This window comes from Lactuca serriola, chromosome 4, assembly GCF_051521515.1.
Source record: "Lactuca serriola cultivar US96UC23 chromosome 4, Lser_US96UC23_V15, whole genome shotgun sequence".
In the NCBI taxonomy this organism is placed as follows: Eukaryota; Viridiplantae; Streptophyta; class Magnoliopsida; order Asterales; family Asteraceae; genus Lactuca; species Lactuca serriola.
Window position 1 is genome coordinate 208,766,474 of NC_136411.1, and position 17,842 is coordinate 208,784,315.

At 32.9% G+C, this 17,842-nt stretch overlaps 1 protein-coding gene across 1 annotated transcript; it reads right to left on the reverse strand.

Annotated features, from left to right (window-relative positions):
* Positions 1 to 507: 507 nt before the first annotated feature.
* Positions 508 to 1,656, reverse strand: LOC145099150 (uncharacterized). The gene has a single exon (XM_079036737.1). It carries the CDS (start codon positions 1,654 to 1,656, stop codon positions 508 to 510), a length of 1,149 nt encoding a protein of 382 aa, XP_078892863.1.
* Positions 1,657 to 17,842: the final 16,186 nt, after the last annotated feature.

The window sequence follows — 17,842 nt, forward strand, 5'->3', positions numbered from 1 at the left end:
TCCACAACTACTATAATCTTATATTAATTGTGCTGCAACAATTACATTAGCTTGTTTTTAGCCTCGGTTAAACTATCAAACTGATAAAAATGAGTATGACCACTTTAATGATAAGACAACTAGTATAATCTTATATTAATTGCATTGTAATAATTACATCAACTTGTTTTACACCGGTTGAACCGTCGAATTGATAGAATGACTATGACCACTTTAGTGATAAGACCAATTTTCAAAACAATAGAAAGTGATGAGTAAACCTTGGAACAACTACGATTGTCAACTTTTACTGGCTACCTTAAATAGCACAAGCAAAGTTATAAACAGAATATCTACCCTTTTAAGAAAAAGATCTTATGCTTACATTTGTACAACACCAAATTCAAAAGTGGTGATAATGTATCCATTATCAATAGTTAATACTGCAGCTAAACAAGAATAAAACATGCCAGAGTACAATTATAAGACGGATTACTTTCTAATTTCATCAGCCATGACTCAACAACTTTAGAACGACACGGGTACCTTCGCCCTTGTAGTTTTTCCACTTGGTCCTGATGAATGAGCCACACAAACATCACCCGAATCAATGTGGATGTTTAGCTTTTTAAAGACTCTATTTTTCAGATCATAACTAAATACACATTTCTTGCGCTTTGATCTCATGAAAACGATATATCTCTTATTTATCACGCCACAAACCGGATATCGAAAAGAAGCACTTACAAAGCCATGATCCTGGACTGTTATCGAAAGCAACTTCTCCCACTTCATACTTTGAAAATCTTTAAGAATCCATAAGTCAGTTTTGTCCCTAGAAACTCCATCAATGAGGCTGAGAAAACCACCCATCTCAAAAATAGAATAGTAGAGCCTCTTACGCTCACCGGGTTCAGGTAGGCTCATTTGGAGAACTTCTTCTTTTATCATATCAACAGAAACCAGGAACCTAGAACAATTAAGATTCCAATGAAAGTACCTTCCTTGAACTTGAATTGAAACTATCTCACCCATATTCCTAGGATCCAAGTAAAAAGGTACTTTGATCTTTTTCCACCTTGAGGAAACACGAGAGACTACAATATCTTTTTCCAATTGTAGAATATGACATTGGAGTGATTGGCCATTAAACAAGTGAACAACCTTATATACTCCCTTGAATCTGTCAAAAAAAAGGGCCATTGCACATACGCTAGTATCTTGATGTGCAAAAAATGTTGGAGGCTTGGGAAGAAATGATTTTTCCCTGGTGATTATATTGAAAATATACAGTGACTTTCTTTTTCTGGCAGGGTCTAATATCAGAAGAAACTCGTTATACCATGACTTTATCCTTCCAAAGAAATGTATGCGAAGGTTTTGCTCTTTCACTTCTAGTCTTTGTCCTTCTTCCCTTACATCCACATAGCGGATCGTAAATCCAAATGACGTCTGGAGGATAAAAAAAGAATTTTCTGCCAAGATCATGTTAATTATATCGAACCATTTTCTACAGACATACTTTGCGTTATAACGAAGGAAAACATAAGGAAGCCTTTTAAGGATATCTTCAACCACGTCATCTGGAAGAAATGCAAACCAATGAACATCATTTTTCTTTCTCTTCATTTGTTCATCTTCACACTCTTTCCTGCACTTGCTCATTGCCACCTCCATCGATTTCTGTTTCAAAATAATATATTACTTTTTTTTGTAAGCAGCAACACGAGGAAGAAATACAGGTATGTACATAGCCACAAGGGAACATGCATGAATGATCAATAACATACATCAAGCGAACATGTTTGTGTTTTATTTCGGATCAACAGAATTAAGTAAGTACATATGGTGTTCAGGTAAACACAACTAGTGTAAATCCGATCTATTTTATTCCTGGGTTTTAAGTATCCAATCAACTTTGAGAGTGAAATTGTAAAAACTAACACCCTTTTCTGGCATCTGGAGGCTTTTAAATCTTAACATTAGTTATATAAGTAATTTGTTTCCACATTGACATTTGCGTCGAATAGAAAGAACGTAAGAGACACAGTTCATATTAAGATGATAGTGCATAAAAAAGCCACATTAAACACATTGCAAGAAAAGAAAAGAAACCTGTAGAACGCTAACTTCCATACTTGCAGAGATCGATGATAGTCGAAAGTTAGGGTTTTTTAGGACACAACTTGGAAGGAGTGTGATGTTAGGCGGTGGGTGTTTTTATTTTGGGATCTGCTAAGTCCTAAATTGACGCTCAATTTATATCCTATGTTGTCTGCCTGTCTCCCCATTTTATGTTCACTTTATATTCTATATACTATATATGTCGGCCCATTTATTCATTAAATTTCAAACTTTAAAATAATTTATTTAAGCAAAAAAGAAAAATTTTGGGTTATATATTCCTATAACGTTTTTTTCTAAAATTCTAAGCAAAAATTAAATCATTTTAAACATATAAATTTAGTAGTTAATACATGCATTTACATATTTAAGGTAAGCAAAAAAATAAAATATAAAAAATAAAAAGAAGACAAAACAATCAAAAAAACGCTGAAAAAACCTAGTTTTAAGTTTGAAATTTCTATGTTAGATTTGAAAAATCTAACTTTCGAGATAAAACCATCAATCACTTAGTACGTAAAATCTACAAAATTATATTATTGAGTTCTATATTGTGAGATTTAACAAACAAATATATTTTGAAATCTGATAAAAAAATTAAATATCTTTCAACAATTTTCTCTTACTTATCCTTCTATCCATATTAAATGGTAAAAAGTATATATTAAAATATTATTAATAAAAAATAAAAATAACAATTGTCATCATATGATATGGATAGAAGGATGGTAGAAAAAAAATTATCGAAGAATATTTAATTTCTCATTAGGCCTTTTTTTATTAAGAACTACTGCATAGAATTTTTTGTGAATGTAGACTTTTATCTTTGTTAAATTTGGTGAAATTGATGGTATGTATGAAAGATAAATTTAATGTTATTAACTATTTCCAACATTCTAAAATTCTAAGTTGCAGAATATTATGGACATAGCTAACGACGGTGTCAAACACTTGAAAATTGTTAGTTTAACGTCTCAATGTTCTACATGTGCATCAAGTATTTGTTTTATTTCTTTAAAAAGTGGTTACCTCTCTAGGGTAGTTTTAGGTTTTTAAGGCATATACATTAATAACTATTCCAAGCTAATTACTTACAATAAAGGAAAATTAAGCTTTCCAGTCGTTTAATTTTAATCTTCATTTACGTTTTTAACAAAGAAATAAATGAGATTTTCTTATATTGGCTTCATCATCATCTTATCTTATGTTCATCACCATCATTAACGTTAGAAAAAAATAATTTTTTTCCCACATGTGATCTTCGTTACAATGTACTCCTTTTAAAGTTCTTCTTTATGCCCGGATAGAAAGTTTATTTGATACATTATCCCATTTTAAATTGTGTGTAACCTATTTAATTATATATAACATTAGAACCCGTATTGGCTTATAAGCAGTGTCGAGTTTTCAGCCATGACTTTCCCAGTTTAGCTGTCAGCAATGAATAGAAGACAGTTTGGAGTCGGGGACATGTCCCCCACCGCCTTTTCCACCATGTCCTCCAGGCATTTGCTAATATGGCTTTGTATCCACTCTAAAATGTCGATTGTGAATGAAATAGGTGCACAATTTATGTTATTTACTTTTCTATCCTTTCCGTTTGTTGGTTTTTAGGTTCTATCTACGTCCTTTTGCCATCTCCTTCTCAAGGAAACGACAAATGATTGGCAGGCGACGATGTTCTTCATATTTTTTCCATCTTTTGGATTTCTTCACATGAAAATGTTGGGTTTTATTCAAGTAATTATGCTCTTAAAACGCTAAATATAGCATCGGAAGCTTTAAAACTTAAATAAACTTAAAACCATTTTATGCTAGTCTAATGAGATGGTGTCATCAAATATGCTAGTCTTCTCTTTATTAAGTACTTCGTAAGCCTTTAAGAACTAAACAGCATTTAGCCCTAATAGATATTTATAATATCTTGTTTTGAGGTACTTTCACTTTTGACCTTCATATTGGGTTTTATTAAATTTTTGTCCTTATTATGTAAGATTTATGGTTGGGATGGGCTAATATTGCCATTTTTGGAATGGTGGGGCGGAGACATGTACATTGGACGTTCATTTGCATATGATGGGCATACGGGGTGAAGTTTCAACCCCAAATATTTCGGGTTTAGACCCTATTTATTATTCATTAACACTTAAACATGGTTTCTTTCATCAGCCTCCATCCTTTCAAGTTTTTTTTGCAAACCCTATCCTACCTTGTGAGCATTTTTGAGTTTGTGTGTGTGTGTGTGTTTTGTGTCTTTGAAGAAGAAAGAAGGAAGTAGAAACCATCTTAGAGGGGTAAAGCTCCTTAGATCAAAAATCACATCATCATTTGACATCACTTGAAGGTATACAGTTCTTAACTTGATCACTCCATCTTGTAGATCTAGATATTTTTTCCTTATAGAAACTTTTTGTTCCAAAAGTGGTGATTCTTGAGCATGGAATGTTCTAGACCCAATAAGTCGTCCTTTTCAGACCTTATGAGGGATCTTGAGTCATAAAAATGTGGTCTTGATGGTTACTTTTTCTCGATGCATGCTGTAGAAGGTCTTAAGGTATTAAGATGTTGAGAATTTGTGTATTAAGCTCTTAATGGGCATGCAAAATCATAAAGTTGAAAATTTTATGAATCTTCAGGGTATTTTGGCTTTGGATCTGAGTTTTGATATGCAGATGTAGAGTATTAAGCTCTTAATACGAAAAACGGATGAATACGTTACATACGTTGGGCGTACCAAGTGCTACGCTGCACGTACGGGGTCAGCGTATCGTAACCCGGTCAATCACCGAGTACGCCCCGCATACAGAAGAGTATGCTCAACGTACTCGACTGAGTCGACTCAGTAGGGTTGGCTTAGTTGGGTTGACCCGACTACCTGTTGACTTGACTTCTCATTGTTGACCAACTTTAACCAAGGGTGTTTTGGGAAAAATCTTATTAATGGTTAATGACTTAACATTTTGGTTTTGGGTATTGATCAGTTATTCATGAGATTGTGAAGTGAGTCTTCCTCAGTGTACTTGTGTGTTGAACGTACCAAGGCCGACCCGTTGGACTGGATATCCGGTTATATGACAGTATGTTATTATGCTGTAGAGATCTGTTAGATCGGTATCCTAGTATATAGGATGTTAGCATACGGTAGTGATATGTAGATCTTACTTTTTGTCTATTGACTAGTTATATGTCTATCTACTATGTATATGTTGAAATGTTATGTTTAGTTGGGTTGAGGTGGTCCTGGTTTGTGTTGAAGGCCAATATAAATGAGGCAGTCCGGATATACTGTAGTCCCTACAAGGCGGTCCATTCAGGACGAAGGCCCGAAGAGCAGTCTGGATAGGCTGTAGGCCCTGCGAGGCGGTCTATTCATGTCAAAGTCTCAGGGAGCGGTCCAGGTAGGTTGTATGCCCTGCGAGGCGGTCCAGTCAGGATGAAGGCCCATTTATGCATTTTGTTGTTTGTTATGTTTATGTAGTGGTACTCTGGGGGAACTCACTAATCGTTGGCTGAAAATTTTAATTTTTATTTCAGGTACTTTAGAGGACCGTGGCGAGGCGAACGCATGACCGTACACATCCCCGGTTTCTATGTTGATGGATCTTGGGAGACTGTGAATTGAACAATGTTTTAAAAAATGATTTTTGTTATCAAAACTAACCAAGGAAGGATCCGATGTGTACGATTAGTTGGAGCTAGTAAGTATATCCCAAGTTACCACACAGTTAACTGTTATATGTTATGTTTAACAACATGCTAGTGATAGGCTAGAATCTTCAGGAATTGCATGATAGAATTTCTTGATTATATGATGCCTGATAGTGTATTGTTTCGTATATGAAACTAACATCATTAGTATAGTTACATAGTGTATGCACCATAGTTGTACATAACTAAGACTTATAGCATGAGAATGTTTGATTTGGCCTTATTTCCTAGTCTTGTTCGATGAAGGGTTTAGGGTAGGATCAAGTATTCGAGTGTCTATAGGGTTCATTGTTATGTATGATTAACATATATGAGTGTTATGGGTTGGTGGAAGTTTCATGGATGCTTTATGTGGGGCCAGACGTCCAATTGAGGGATGTCTATCCTTTCTCTAGGAAGTAAGAGTAAGGTGTACGTGTATTCTAGTTTTTTCTGATAGGGTGTTGTGATGATCTTCTGAGATAAATACGGGTAGGTGTGAAAGGTAGTATGATGTTTTTTTGGACTGTGGTGCCTCTTTGGTATGATGTGCATTTTGTGGATGTGTTGGTTGGTGAGGGTTTCTGGGATATCTTGAGTGGTTATTTCGTGAATTAAAGTTGTGGTTAAAAGGTGGTTTGGTAAAATTCTGGCTTTTACAAAATGGTGGTGGGGTAGCGTGTTGAATTGTTGGCTGACCAAGGCGATGGCATTTTGAAGTTCTTTTTCATCATCGATTTCAGCAACAGCTTCATATGACTGTGGTGGGTTGTTGTAGCTTCTACTCTTGATTCTCTTCACAATCACTGCCTACCAGCAATCGTTCATTTTGACATGAAGCCTAGCAACATTATTATTGGATGATGATATAGTGGCCCATGTGGGAAACTTCGATTCAACTCAATTTTTGGAACAAATTCAACCTAAAACATCGCAAAGTGGCAGTAGATTAATAATTAGGTATACACCTCAATGTAAATTTATTGTATTCCCACATGCTCATATAAAATTGTTGCTAGTAAATTTCCTTTATTAAAGTAATTACTTATAAGTTGGAGAGTATGGCATTTGGAGTGTAATAACAAGTAGTGTGGATGTCTTCAGTTTTGGAATACTATTGTTGGCGGCGATGAAGGTAAAAGGCCAACAAATGAGTTCTTTAACAAAGGCCTTAGCATAGACAAAGTTACATACATGGCCTTGTCAGACCCTGTAACAGATGTCATTGATTATGACTATCTTAACTTTCTTCAAAAGGATGTTATAACTACAGAAAATGCTATAGCTAATACAAAGAAAATAGAGGAATGTGAGGCCCTAACTGTGAAGATCGAAGTATCATGTTCCGTGGATTCCCCACCACAACAAATGAATCCTAAAAGTTTAAATAATCCAATTTATGTTCCGTGGATTCCCCACCACAAAAAATAATCCAATTTTGGTGAATCTTGTATTTTAAATTTTGATGGTAGAAACTATGAAATAATCTAATTTGTGGCCTTATAAAATCAGAAAATAACATCAATGGCCTTTTAGACTAAATCCTAAAAGTTAGATGGGCTATAGTTTCATCAACATTTTTTAATTAATTAAGGAAAATCTCCAAAAAATAGTCCTAATATTTTATCTTGATTTAGGAAAAGTCTCAAAATAAAATTCGTTTACGAAAAAGCATGAATAAGTCTCAAACTAAAATGTAGTAATGAGTTGGCCATTTTCTCCCTATAACATACATTCTACCAGTTTTATTGAGTTTTATTGTTGACCTGGATCCCTAGTCATTAAATGAGCTAATCAAATGGACATGTTGGGTTATATAATCCTATGTTTACCATAAAACTTGATACCCTAATGTAGTGTATATTTTTTGGAATATAAACTGCATCCAATGAAGATTGCAATAATTACATAAATTATCAACAAATTTGTTATTTTTTAATTTTATAATATACTTCAAATTGTCCATCTTATCTTATGTAACCTGATATATCTATCTCATTAGACACCATCTCATTTCTCGACCTTTTTTCTCGAAAACACACATTTTACCGATTTCGTTGGAGATCTATATACATAGTCATAAATGAGCCGAAAAAAAAATTATATAACTCATCATATCCATCTTATCAACTCATTTATTGACTAAGCATCCATGTCCGAAAAAAACCGATAAAATGTATGCTACATTGATAAAATGGTCAGATCATCACTAAATTTTAGTTTGTTACTTTTTAATAAGTTATGATAAAATAGTAAGACTTTAATAGAACCAGGTAGTTAATGAAACATGTAAACTTTGAAAAATTGGTTAAATCGTCATTTTTACCGGTAATTAATGTTTTTTTGTAAAAAAAAAATAGTTTGAGACTTTTTTATAAATTTGAATAAAATATTATAACTTTTATGGAGATTTCCCATTAATTAATGTTATAAATGAGTAAGTCTACGACTCTATTTTAAAATAAAAGGATAGTTAAACCCTAGTTTTTTATTTAAGTTTTACATTTTAACTCATAATTTAATTTTGAATAGTTTTCTTTTTTGTTATATATATATATATATATATATATATATATATATATATATATATATATATATATATATATATATATATATATATATATATAGAGCGAGGTTCAAATGTTTTTGACAACTATTGTGTGACTGAATGCACCAATAGGAATTGAGGAAATAATAAATCATTAAATAAATAATTTAAGGGTATTATAGTAATCTATGCATATTTAATTATGGTAATTCTTTAATTTCCTAAACCCTATTCTTCTCCCATCTTTATCTTCAAATGATCGGTTTCAAAAATCTTTACCCTCACCTCAACAGGCAACTTCACTGCCGCTCCTCTGCCAGCCGACCATCACCTTCTTCCTCCCTCTCCATCGTCGGCTTCATTTTTTAAATCACAGTTGTATGAACTTCTTTTAATTTATTGGATTGCTTCTTTTAATGGTTGCTGGTTTTTGTGTATATGGTAACCATCAGAGGTTCAGGTCATCCTGAGCCAAGCCGATCTTTCTTGGAATACAGGCTTGACGATTACTCGGGATTTCTCAAAAGAATAGTTAGAAGCCATTACAAATGGGATAGGATTAGAACCTGTCTAAGTTCCACTACTTTATGTGCTGAACTGAACCAAACTTATCGCATGGCTCAGGATTTCTTCAATTCCCACCTTACTCCATTACAGGTTCTATGCTAACTCATATACTATTTCCTTTTCTTGATTAAAATAGTTTAAACATATACTTTCATCGATCTTCTTCAGTTTTATCGTTTAAATGATTTTTAAAAAAAGTTCATACAACTGTGATTTAAAAGAAATTTTGATTTCTATGTTGCACGCCAGGTGTTTGTAGAAATGCCTCAAAGAGTATTTCTTTTATTTTCTTCATTAAACCTTTTGATATGTTTTTTTGTTGTTTTATTAACTCCTTATTTGTTAATTACCTGAGTAACATCAATCTTTGCTATTGGTATTTGATTTTTTTAATCAATTTAGGGTGAAGATTTGATTAAGGGTTTATAAGAGATTTTCACAAATTTGAGACATTTTAGAAATTGATCTAAACCCACACATATATGTATGTATTTCAATTTCAAGTTTTTCATCCATGTTGTTTCATTTTTTAAATCACAGTTGTATGAACTTCTTTTAATTTATTGGATTGCTGGAAAGAGAAAGGAATAAACAAATGTAGAGATACATTCTGAAAGATACATGGATTCATGTCATTGGTTTACATCAAGGTGAACTTATGATAATTCCATTTATGTTTATGTTGATTATAGGTATCCTATTAAATTACTTTTGTTCCTGTTTAGAATATTTAAAACCATTCTGCAAGAATAGTTTATTCTGTAAGAATATTATTGTTGTATTCTGAAAGAATTTCAATTAATTATTTGTATGTTTAAGGTGCAGTTGCTAGGATGAAGCAGAAAAGATGAGGAAACTTATGAAAAAAAGATATATGATACTTCATTCTCAAAGAATGAAGAAAAACAACAATATTCTTTCAGAATTTCAAGATTCAACATCCAAAAACAGCAGTATTCTTTCAAAATTCAAGAATTCAAGAAGAAAACATGGCACACGATAGTATTCTAGCGGAATGTTGTTATTTTTTTTAAGAATGTTATTCATTTTTGTTTATATGTTTTTAGAATTTTTATAACTATATTAAAATGTATAAGACTTTTAGTCTGTAAGAATATGTATGAATTTGTATTTAAGTTCGGATGTATAAGAATATATTAGAATGTTTGTTATTTGAACATCTTATTCATGAATTTTGTTTTTCTTTAGTAATATTCTGTTAGAATAAAATGCTGAAATAGTATTATTCTAACAAAAAAAATATTCTGATATAATAAAATCGGTAAAATTTGAAATTGAATTAATTAAAAAATTCAGATTTTTTTAAATTAGGATAATTAATCATCCCTAAAATTCCGAAAATTTCCTTTTATAAATGTAGTTAATTGTCCAAAATACCCTTTTGATAAAAAATGTGTGATTATATGATACACGCTACCCTATTGTAATATCATAGACCCTCAGATCATGATTGTTGATTCTATTCATCCGATGGTCCAGATCTGTGCATTCTGGCACACAATACTTACTGGAAACAATATAACCTAACCCTATATATATATATATATATATATATATATATATATATATATATATATATATATATATATATATATATATATATATATATATATATGTATTCCTTTCTAATAAATGAAGATTTTTTTGTCTATTACCACACTCTCATTCACATTGTCAAGTGTCATTTTATAGTTATTTTGAATTAACTTTTATTTCCACATGTCATTTTTTAAGTTTTTCTATTTTATTAAATTTTACGTAATATTTTAATGTAATATTTGCAATAAATATAATAATAAATGGATATCAATTTCATTAATGTACTTACCTTTTAATTTCAAATTTCCAAAATTAAAACACATTAATTTCTTGAATTTATATAAATTATTTGTTTAAATATAAAAGATAAAAAACATTTCTATTATAAAAATTCATTATTTTTCTTATTTTCCTATAAATTTAAACTTCTCAAATATTTTGACCTTTTTATTTAACTAATATTTTTTTTAATTAACTCATGCAATACATGGATTCCACAACTACTATAATCTTATATTAATTGTGCTGCAACAATTATATCAACTTGTTTTTAGCTCCGGTTAAACTATCAAACTGATAAAAATAACTATGACCACTTTAATGATAAGACAACTAGTATAATCTTATATTAATGGTATTGTAATAATTACATCAACTTGTTTTTACACCGGTTGAATCGTCAAATTGATAGAATGACTATGACTACTTTAGTGATAAGACCAATTTTCAAAACAACAGGAAGTGATGAGTAAACCTTGGAACAACAACCATTGTCAACTTTTACTGGCTACCTTAAATAGCACAAGCAAAGTTATGACCAGAATATCTGCCCTTTTAAAAAAAAGATCTTATGCTTACATCATACAACACCAAAATAAAAAGTGGTGATAATGTATCCATTATCAATAGTCAATATTGTAGCTAAACAAGAATAAAACATGCCAGAGTACAATTATAAGCCCGATTACTTTTTAATTTCATCAGCTATGATTCAACAACTTTAGAACGACACCGGTACCTCCTCCCTTATAGTTTTTCCACTTGGTCCTGATGAATGAGCCACACAAAGATCACCCGAATCAATGTGGATGTTTAACTTTTTAAAGACTCTATTTTTCAGATCATAACTAAATATACTTTTATTGTGCCTTGATCTCATTAAACGATATATCTCTTATTTATCACGCCACAAATTAACCGGATATCGAAAAGAAGCACTTACAAAGCCATGATCCTGGACTGTTATCGAAAGCAACTTCTCCCACTTCATACTTTGAAAATCTTTAAGAATCCATAAGTCAGTTTTGTCCCTAGAAACTCCATCAATGAGGCTGAGAAAACCACCCATCTCAAAAATAGAATAGTAGAGCCTCTTACGCTCACCGGGTTCAGGTAGGCTCATTTGGAGAACTTCTTCTTTTATCATATCAACAGAAACCAGGAACCTAGAACAATTAAGATTCCAATGAAAGTACCTTCCTTGAACTTGAATTGAAACTATCTCACCCATATTCCTAGGATCCAAGTAAAAAGGTACTTTGATCTTTTTCCACCTTGAGGAAACACGAGAGACTACAATATCTTTTTCCAATTGTAGAATATGACATTGGAGTGATTGGCCATTAAACAAGTGAACAACCTTATATACTCCCTTGAATCTGTCAAAAAAAAAGGGCCATTGCACATACGCTAGTATCTTGATGTGCAAAAAATGTTGGAGGCTTGGGAAGAAATGATTTTTCCCTGGTGATTATATTGAAAATATACAGTGACTTTCTTTTTCTGGCAGGGTCTAATATCAGAAGAAACTCGTTATACCATGACTTTATCCTTCCAAAGAAATGTATGCGAAGGTTTTGCTCTTTCACTTCTAGTCTTTGTCCTTCTTCCCTTACATCCACATAGCGGATCGTAAATCCAAATGACGTCTGGAGGATAAAAAAAGAATTTTCTGCCAAGATCATGTTAATTATATCGAACCATTTTCTACAGACATACTTTGCGTTATAACGAAGGAAAACATAAGGAAGCCTTTTAAGGATATCTTCAACCACGTCATCTGGAAGAAATGCAAACCAATGAACATCATTTTTCTTTCTCTTCATTTGTTCATCTTCACACTCTTTCCTGCACTTGCTCATTGCCACCTCCATCGATTTCTGTTTCAAAATAATATATTACTTTTTTTTGTAAGCAGCAACACGAGGAAGAAATACAGGTATGTACATAGCCACAAGGGAACATGCATGAATGATCAATAACATACATCAAGCGAACATGTTTGTGTTTTATTTCGGATCAACAGAATTAAGTAAGTACATATGGTGTTCAGGTAAACACAACTAGTGTAAATCCGATCTATTTTATTCCTGGGTTTTAAGTATCCAATCAACTTTCAGAGTGCAATTGTAAAAACTAACACCCTTTTCTGGCATCTGGAGGTTTTTAAATCTTAACATTAGTTATATAAGTAATTTGTTTCCATATTGACATTTGCGTCGAATAGAAAGAACGTAAGAGACACAGTTCATATTAAGATGATAGTGCATAAAAAAACCACATTAAACACATTGCAAGAAAAGAAAAGAAACCTGTAGAACGCTAACTTCCATACTTGCAGAGATCGATGATAGTCGAAAGTTAGGGTTTTTTAATTAGGACACAACTTGGAAGGAGTGTGATGTTAGGCGGTGAGTGTTTTTATTTTGGGATCTGCTAAGTCCTAAATTGACGCTCAATTTATATCCTATGCTGTCTCCCCATTTTATGCTCACTTTATATTCTATAGTACTGTGGGCCCATTTATTCATTAAATTTCAAACTTTAAATTAATTTATTTAAGCAAAAAAGAAATTTTTTGGCTTATTCCTATAACGTTTTTTTCTTAAATTCTAAGCTAAAATTAAATCATTTTAAACATATAAATTTAGTAGTTAATACATGCAATTACATATTTAAGCTAAGTAAAAAAATAAAATATAAAAAATAAAAAGAAAACAAAACAATCAAAAAAACGCTGAAAAAACCTAGTTTTAAGTTTGGAATTTCAATGTTAGATTTGGAAAATCTAACTTTCGAGATAAAACCATCAATCACTTAATACGTAAAATCTAAAAAATTACAATATTGAGTTCTATATTGTGTGATTTAACAAACAAATATATTTTGAAATCTGATAAAAAAAATTAAATATTTTCCAACAATTTTTTCTTACTTATCCTTCTATCCATATTAAATGGTGAAAAGCATATATTAAAATATTATTAAGAAAAAATAAAAATAACAATTGTTATCATATGATATGGATAGAAGGATGGTAGAAAAAAATTATAGAAGAATATTTTATTTCTCATTAGGTCTTTTTATATTAAAAACTACTGCATAGAACTTTTTGTGAATGTAGATTTTTATCTTTGTTAAATTTGGTGAAATTGATGGTATGTATGAAAGATAAATTTAATGTTATTAACTATTTCCGACATCCTAAAATTCTATGTTGCAGAATATTATGGACATAGCTAACGATGGTGTCAAACACTTGAAAATTGTTAGTTTAACGTCTCAATGTTCTACATGTGCATCAGGTATTTGTTTTATTTCTTTAAAAAGTGGTTACCTCTCTAGGGTAGTTTTAGGTTTTTAAGGTATATACATTAATAACTATTCCAAGCTAATGACTTACAATAAAGGAAAATTAAGTTTTTTTGTCGTTTAATTATAATTTTCATTTACGTTTTTAACAACGAAATAAATGAGATTTTCTTATATTGGCTTCATCATCATCATATCTTATGTTCATCACCATCATTAACGTTAGAAAAAAATAATTTTTTTCCCACATGTGATCTTCGTTACAATGTACTCCTTTTAAAGTTCCTCTTTATGCCCAGATAGAAAGTTTATTTGATACGTTATCCAATTTTAAATTGCGTGTAACCTATTTAATTATATATAATATTAAAACTCATATTGGCTTATAAGCAGTGTCGAGTTTTCTGTTGTGACTTTCCCAGTTTAGCTGTCAACTATGAATAGAAGACGGTTTGGAGTCGGGGACATGTCCTCCACCGCCTTTTCCACCATGTCCTCCAGGCATTTGCTAATATGGCTTTGTATCCACTCTAAAATGTCGATTGTGAATGAAATAGGTGCACAATTTATGTTATTTACTTTTCTATCATTTCCGTTTGTTGGTTTTTAGGTTCTATCTACGTCCTTTTGCCATCTCCTTCTCTAGGAAACGACAAATGATTGGCAGGCGTTGATGTTCTTCATATATATTTTTTCCATCTTTTGGATTTCGTCACGTGAAAATGTCGGGTTTTATTCAAGAAATTATGCTCTTAAAACGCTAAGTATGGCATCGGAAGCTTTAAAACTTAAATAAACTTAAAACCATTTTAACCCTCCAATGATCTTTTTGTATGTAACACCGCAAATTTTCAAACAAAATTTTCGATTTTAAATTACCAACATCACATATAATAATTCTCCAAATCTCAAGCGTCGATGACATAACATATTTCAAAATACTTTTTGAAAAGTAACTATCAAAATCCATGATCCTCATTCATGACTCTTTTCTCTTGTGTGTACAATCGAGCCGCCGCCTTCCCGCGATCCTAATAAGATCCTGAAACACATAAAACATAACACGGTAAGCACGAAGCTTAGTGAATTCCCCAAAATACCACATACACATATTAGGCACTTGAAGCTATAACCTTTTAGGACCCTCCGGTCCGATGTGTCTCAGTGGGAACCTCCACTCAGATGGCTCGTTGGACCCTCTAGTCCGGTCTGGGTGAGAACCCTCCGTTCTCACTACTCGTTGGACCCTCCGGTCCGATCTAAATATCACATAATATAGCACACAACACATATCACACATAAATTGCATAACTCAGGAAAGCACATAAGACCTTCTGGTCACACATAACTACCACTCTAGGTAAAGTATAGTGAGAAGACTCACATCGGATTATGAACAATCCCTATAAACGCTGCTGCCAAGCACCGACCTCTAACTCTGTGCCAAACCCATAAGTATCCTAATTAGGAACTAATTCTCAACTCTCGCTCATTAGGTCTAAAGGTAGTCAACTAACCAGCCCATCAATGACCTAAAACCCATTGGTCCCACCAAGGCCCAATAATAAATGGGCTCTCCCGAGGCCCAACTCTCTCACATCTAATGGCAAGCCCAAGTCAAGGGCCCAAAGGACATATATATAATCCTCTGGTCCAAGACTCTATTGCAACAAGTCTAAACTACAGGCCCAACACTCAAGGCCCAAAAGTCCATAGTGAGGTTACGCGGGGCGTACCTCTCTTGGTATGCTCAGCGTACTCGCGAATCCATATTGGTCATCGGGGATACTGGGGCAGTACGTGGGACGTATAAGAATTACGTTCATCGTACTCCCCAGATTCACTCTTTCTACTCATTTGGTCTTAAACAGTTAAGATATTACCTTAATCCCCAGATATGGACTCCCTAATGGCACTTACTACATAAAGTCAGTGACTTTAAGCCTTTGCTTGGCTGGGAAGGTCACAAACACCCAAAACACTCACTTCCTTATCTCCAAAACCTCATATCTCATGGATGACTTGATTCCAACGACCAAGATTGGATTTTTATGACATAACACCATTAAATATACCCAAAGGGACATATATTATGCTTTGGTGTTCAACAACTCATAAAGCTTCAAGCTTTGGGACCAAAAACTCTAAAATGGACCCAAAACAAAAACTAGCACAACAATTTCAAAACTTGATACCATTGGAAGATGCACCAACAAGAGAAGAACAATAAGCAAGCTCAAGTTATTCTCTTTCAAAGATCCTTCTTCTTCGAAAGCCAAACACAACAAGTGATCACCCCACTAGATCCACATGAGAAAGCCACTAAGATTCAAAATTTATTCTTTGTGGAGCTAGATCAACATGATTAGGGCTTGGATCCACAAGCTCCTAGCCAAGCAATGCTTCCTCAAGGAACTCCTTCCTCCACAATATGCACCAAAAACTCACCAAATCACCAAAATTCTCAAGAATCACTCAAATGGATGCTTAGGGTCGATTTGTAGGGTTTAGAGGGATGGAGGCTAAAGATATTAGGGTTAGGTTATAAGATAAGGAGCTTAAATAGGGTCCAAAACCCTAAAATAGCATTCTGGTCTGATTGGCGTACGCCCAACGTTCATATAGTACGCCTACTGTACCTTGAAGAACATTCATGACCACCCCTGGTCAGTACGCCCAGCGTACTCCAAAATTACGACCACTGTACTCGGTTAAGCCTGCAAACCTAAAAACTTCTGAAGGCCATAACTTCTTCGTTATAAATTTGTTTCCGACGATCCTTTTATCCACGAAAAGGTAACGAGAAGCCCTAAACTTCTATCAACTTTATTCATCCTGAAGCCCACTCGACCTCAGATCCAACATTCAAAAAATAGCCCGCACCAGCTCCTTTAACAATACATTTGGGATCTAAAGCACAAACCGAACTCTTTTATCACACAACCTACCTTAACCATAACCTAGAAAGGCCTAAACCTTTCTCCTTCAAAGCCTCAAAACCTTCTCATACTCGGATTAAGGCCTACGGGCCTTAAATCACAAAACAATCTGGAACTGGAAGTTACATTGTATTTATAAAAATATTAAACCAACTAAAGAATAAAAATAATAACAACCTTTGTAGACCTTGAATGCTCAAAGAGACACTTGTAAGTTCAACAAGATGACAAAAGACCCCCAAATTACAAATCTTCTATATGTATCCACCAAAACAAGTAGTAGCCATCAAATATGCTAGTCTTCTCTTTATTAAGTACTTCGTAAGCCTTTAAGAACCAAACAACATTTAGCCCTAAAAGATATTTATAACATCTTGTTTTGACGTACTTTCACTTTTGACCTTTATATTGGGTTTTATTAAATTTTTGTCCTTATTATGTAAGATTTATGGTTGGGATAGGCTAATATTGCCATTTTTGCAATGGTGGGGCGGAGACACATACATTGGGCGTTCATTTGCATAGGATGGGCATACGGGGTGAAGTTTTGGACGAGGGATTACGGATATAGGCCTGCAGATATGAAATAATGTAGTAAGGCTTATATTGTACTGTTTATGCTTTTGATCTGTACGAACATGACATCCCGAGTCTTTTAATGAAATACATTTCTATGGAAATGCTTTTGATAAATCTTTATCATATTTTTGTTTTGGGACAAATTCCGCAACACTTTCATTTAAAATGTAACTCTGATTTTTAAACAAAGCATAAACAAACCGGTCTTTTCTGGCCGTGATTTTGGGGATGTCACAGTTGGTATCAGAGCATTAGTTTAAGCGAACTA

Bases quoted from the DNA above. Each gene is read 5' to 3' on its own strand.
- LOC145099150 (XM_079036737.1), bottom strand. From the start codon at position 1,656: ATGGAGGTGGCAATGAGCAAGTGCAGGAAAGAGTGTGAAGATGAACAA.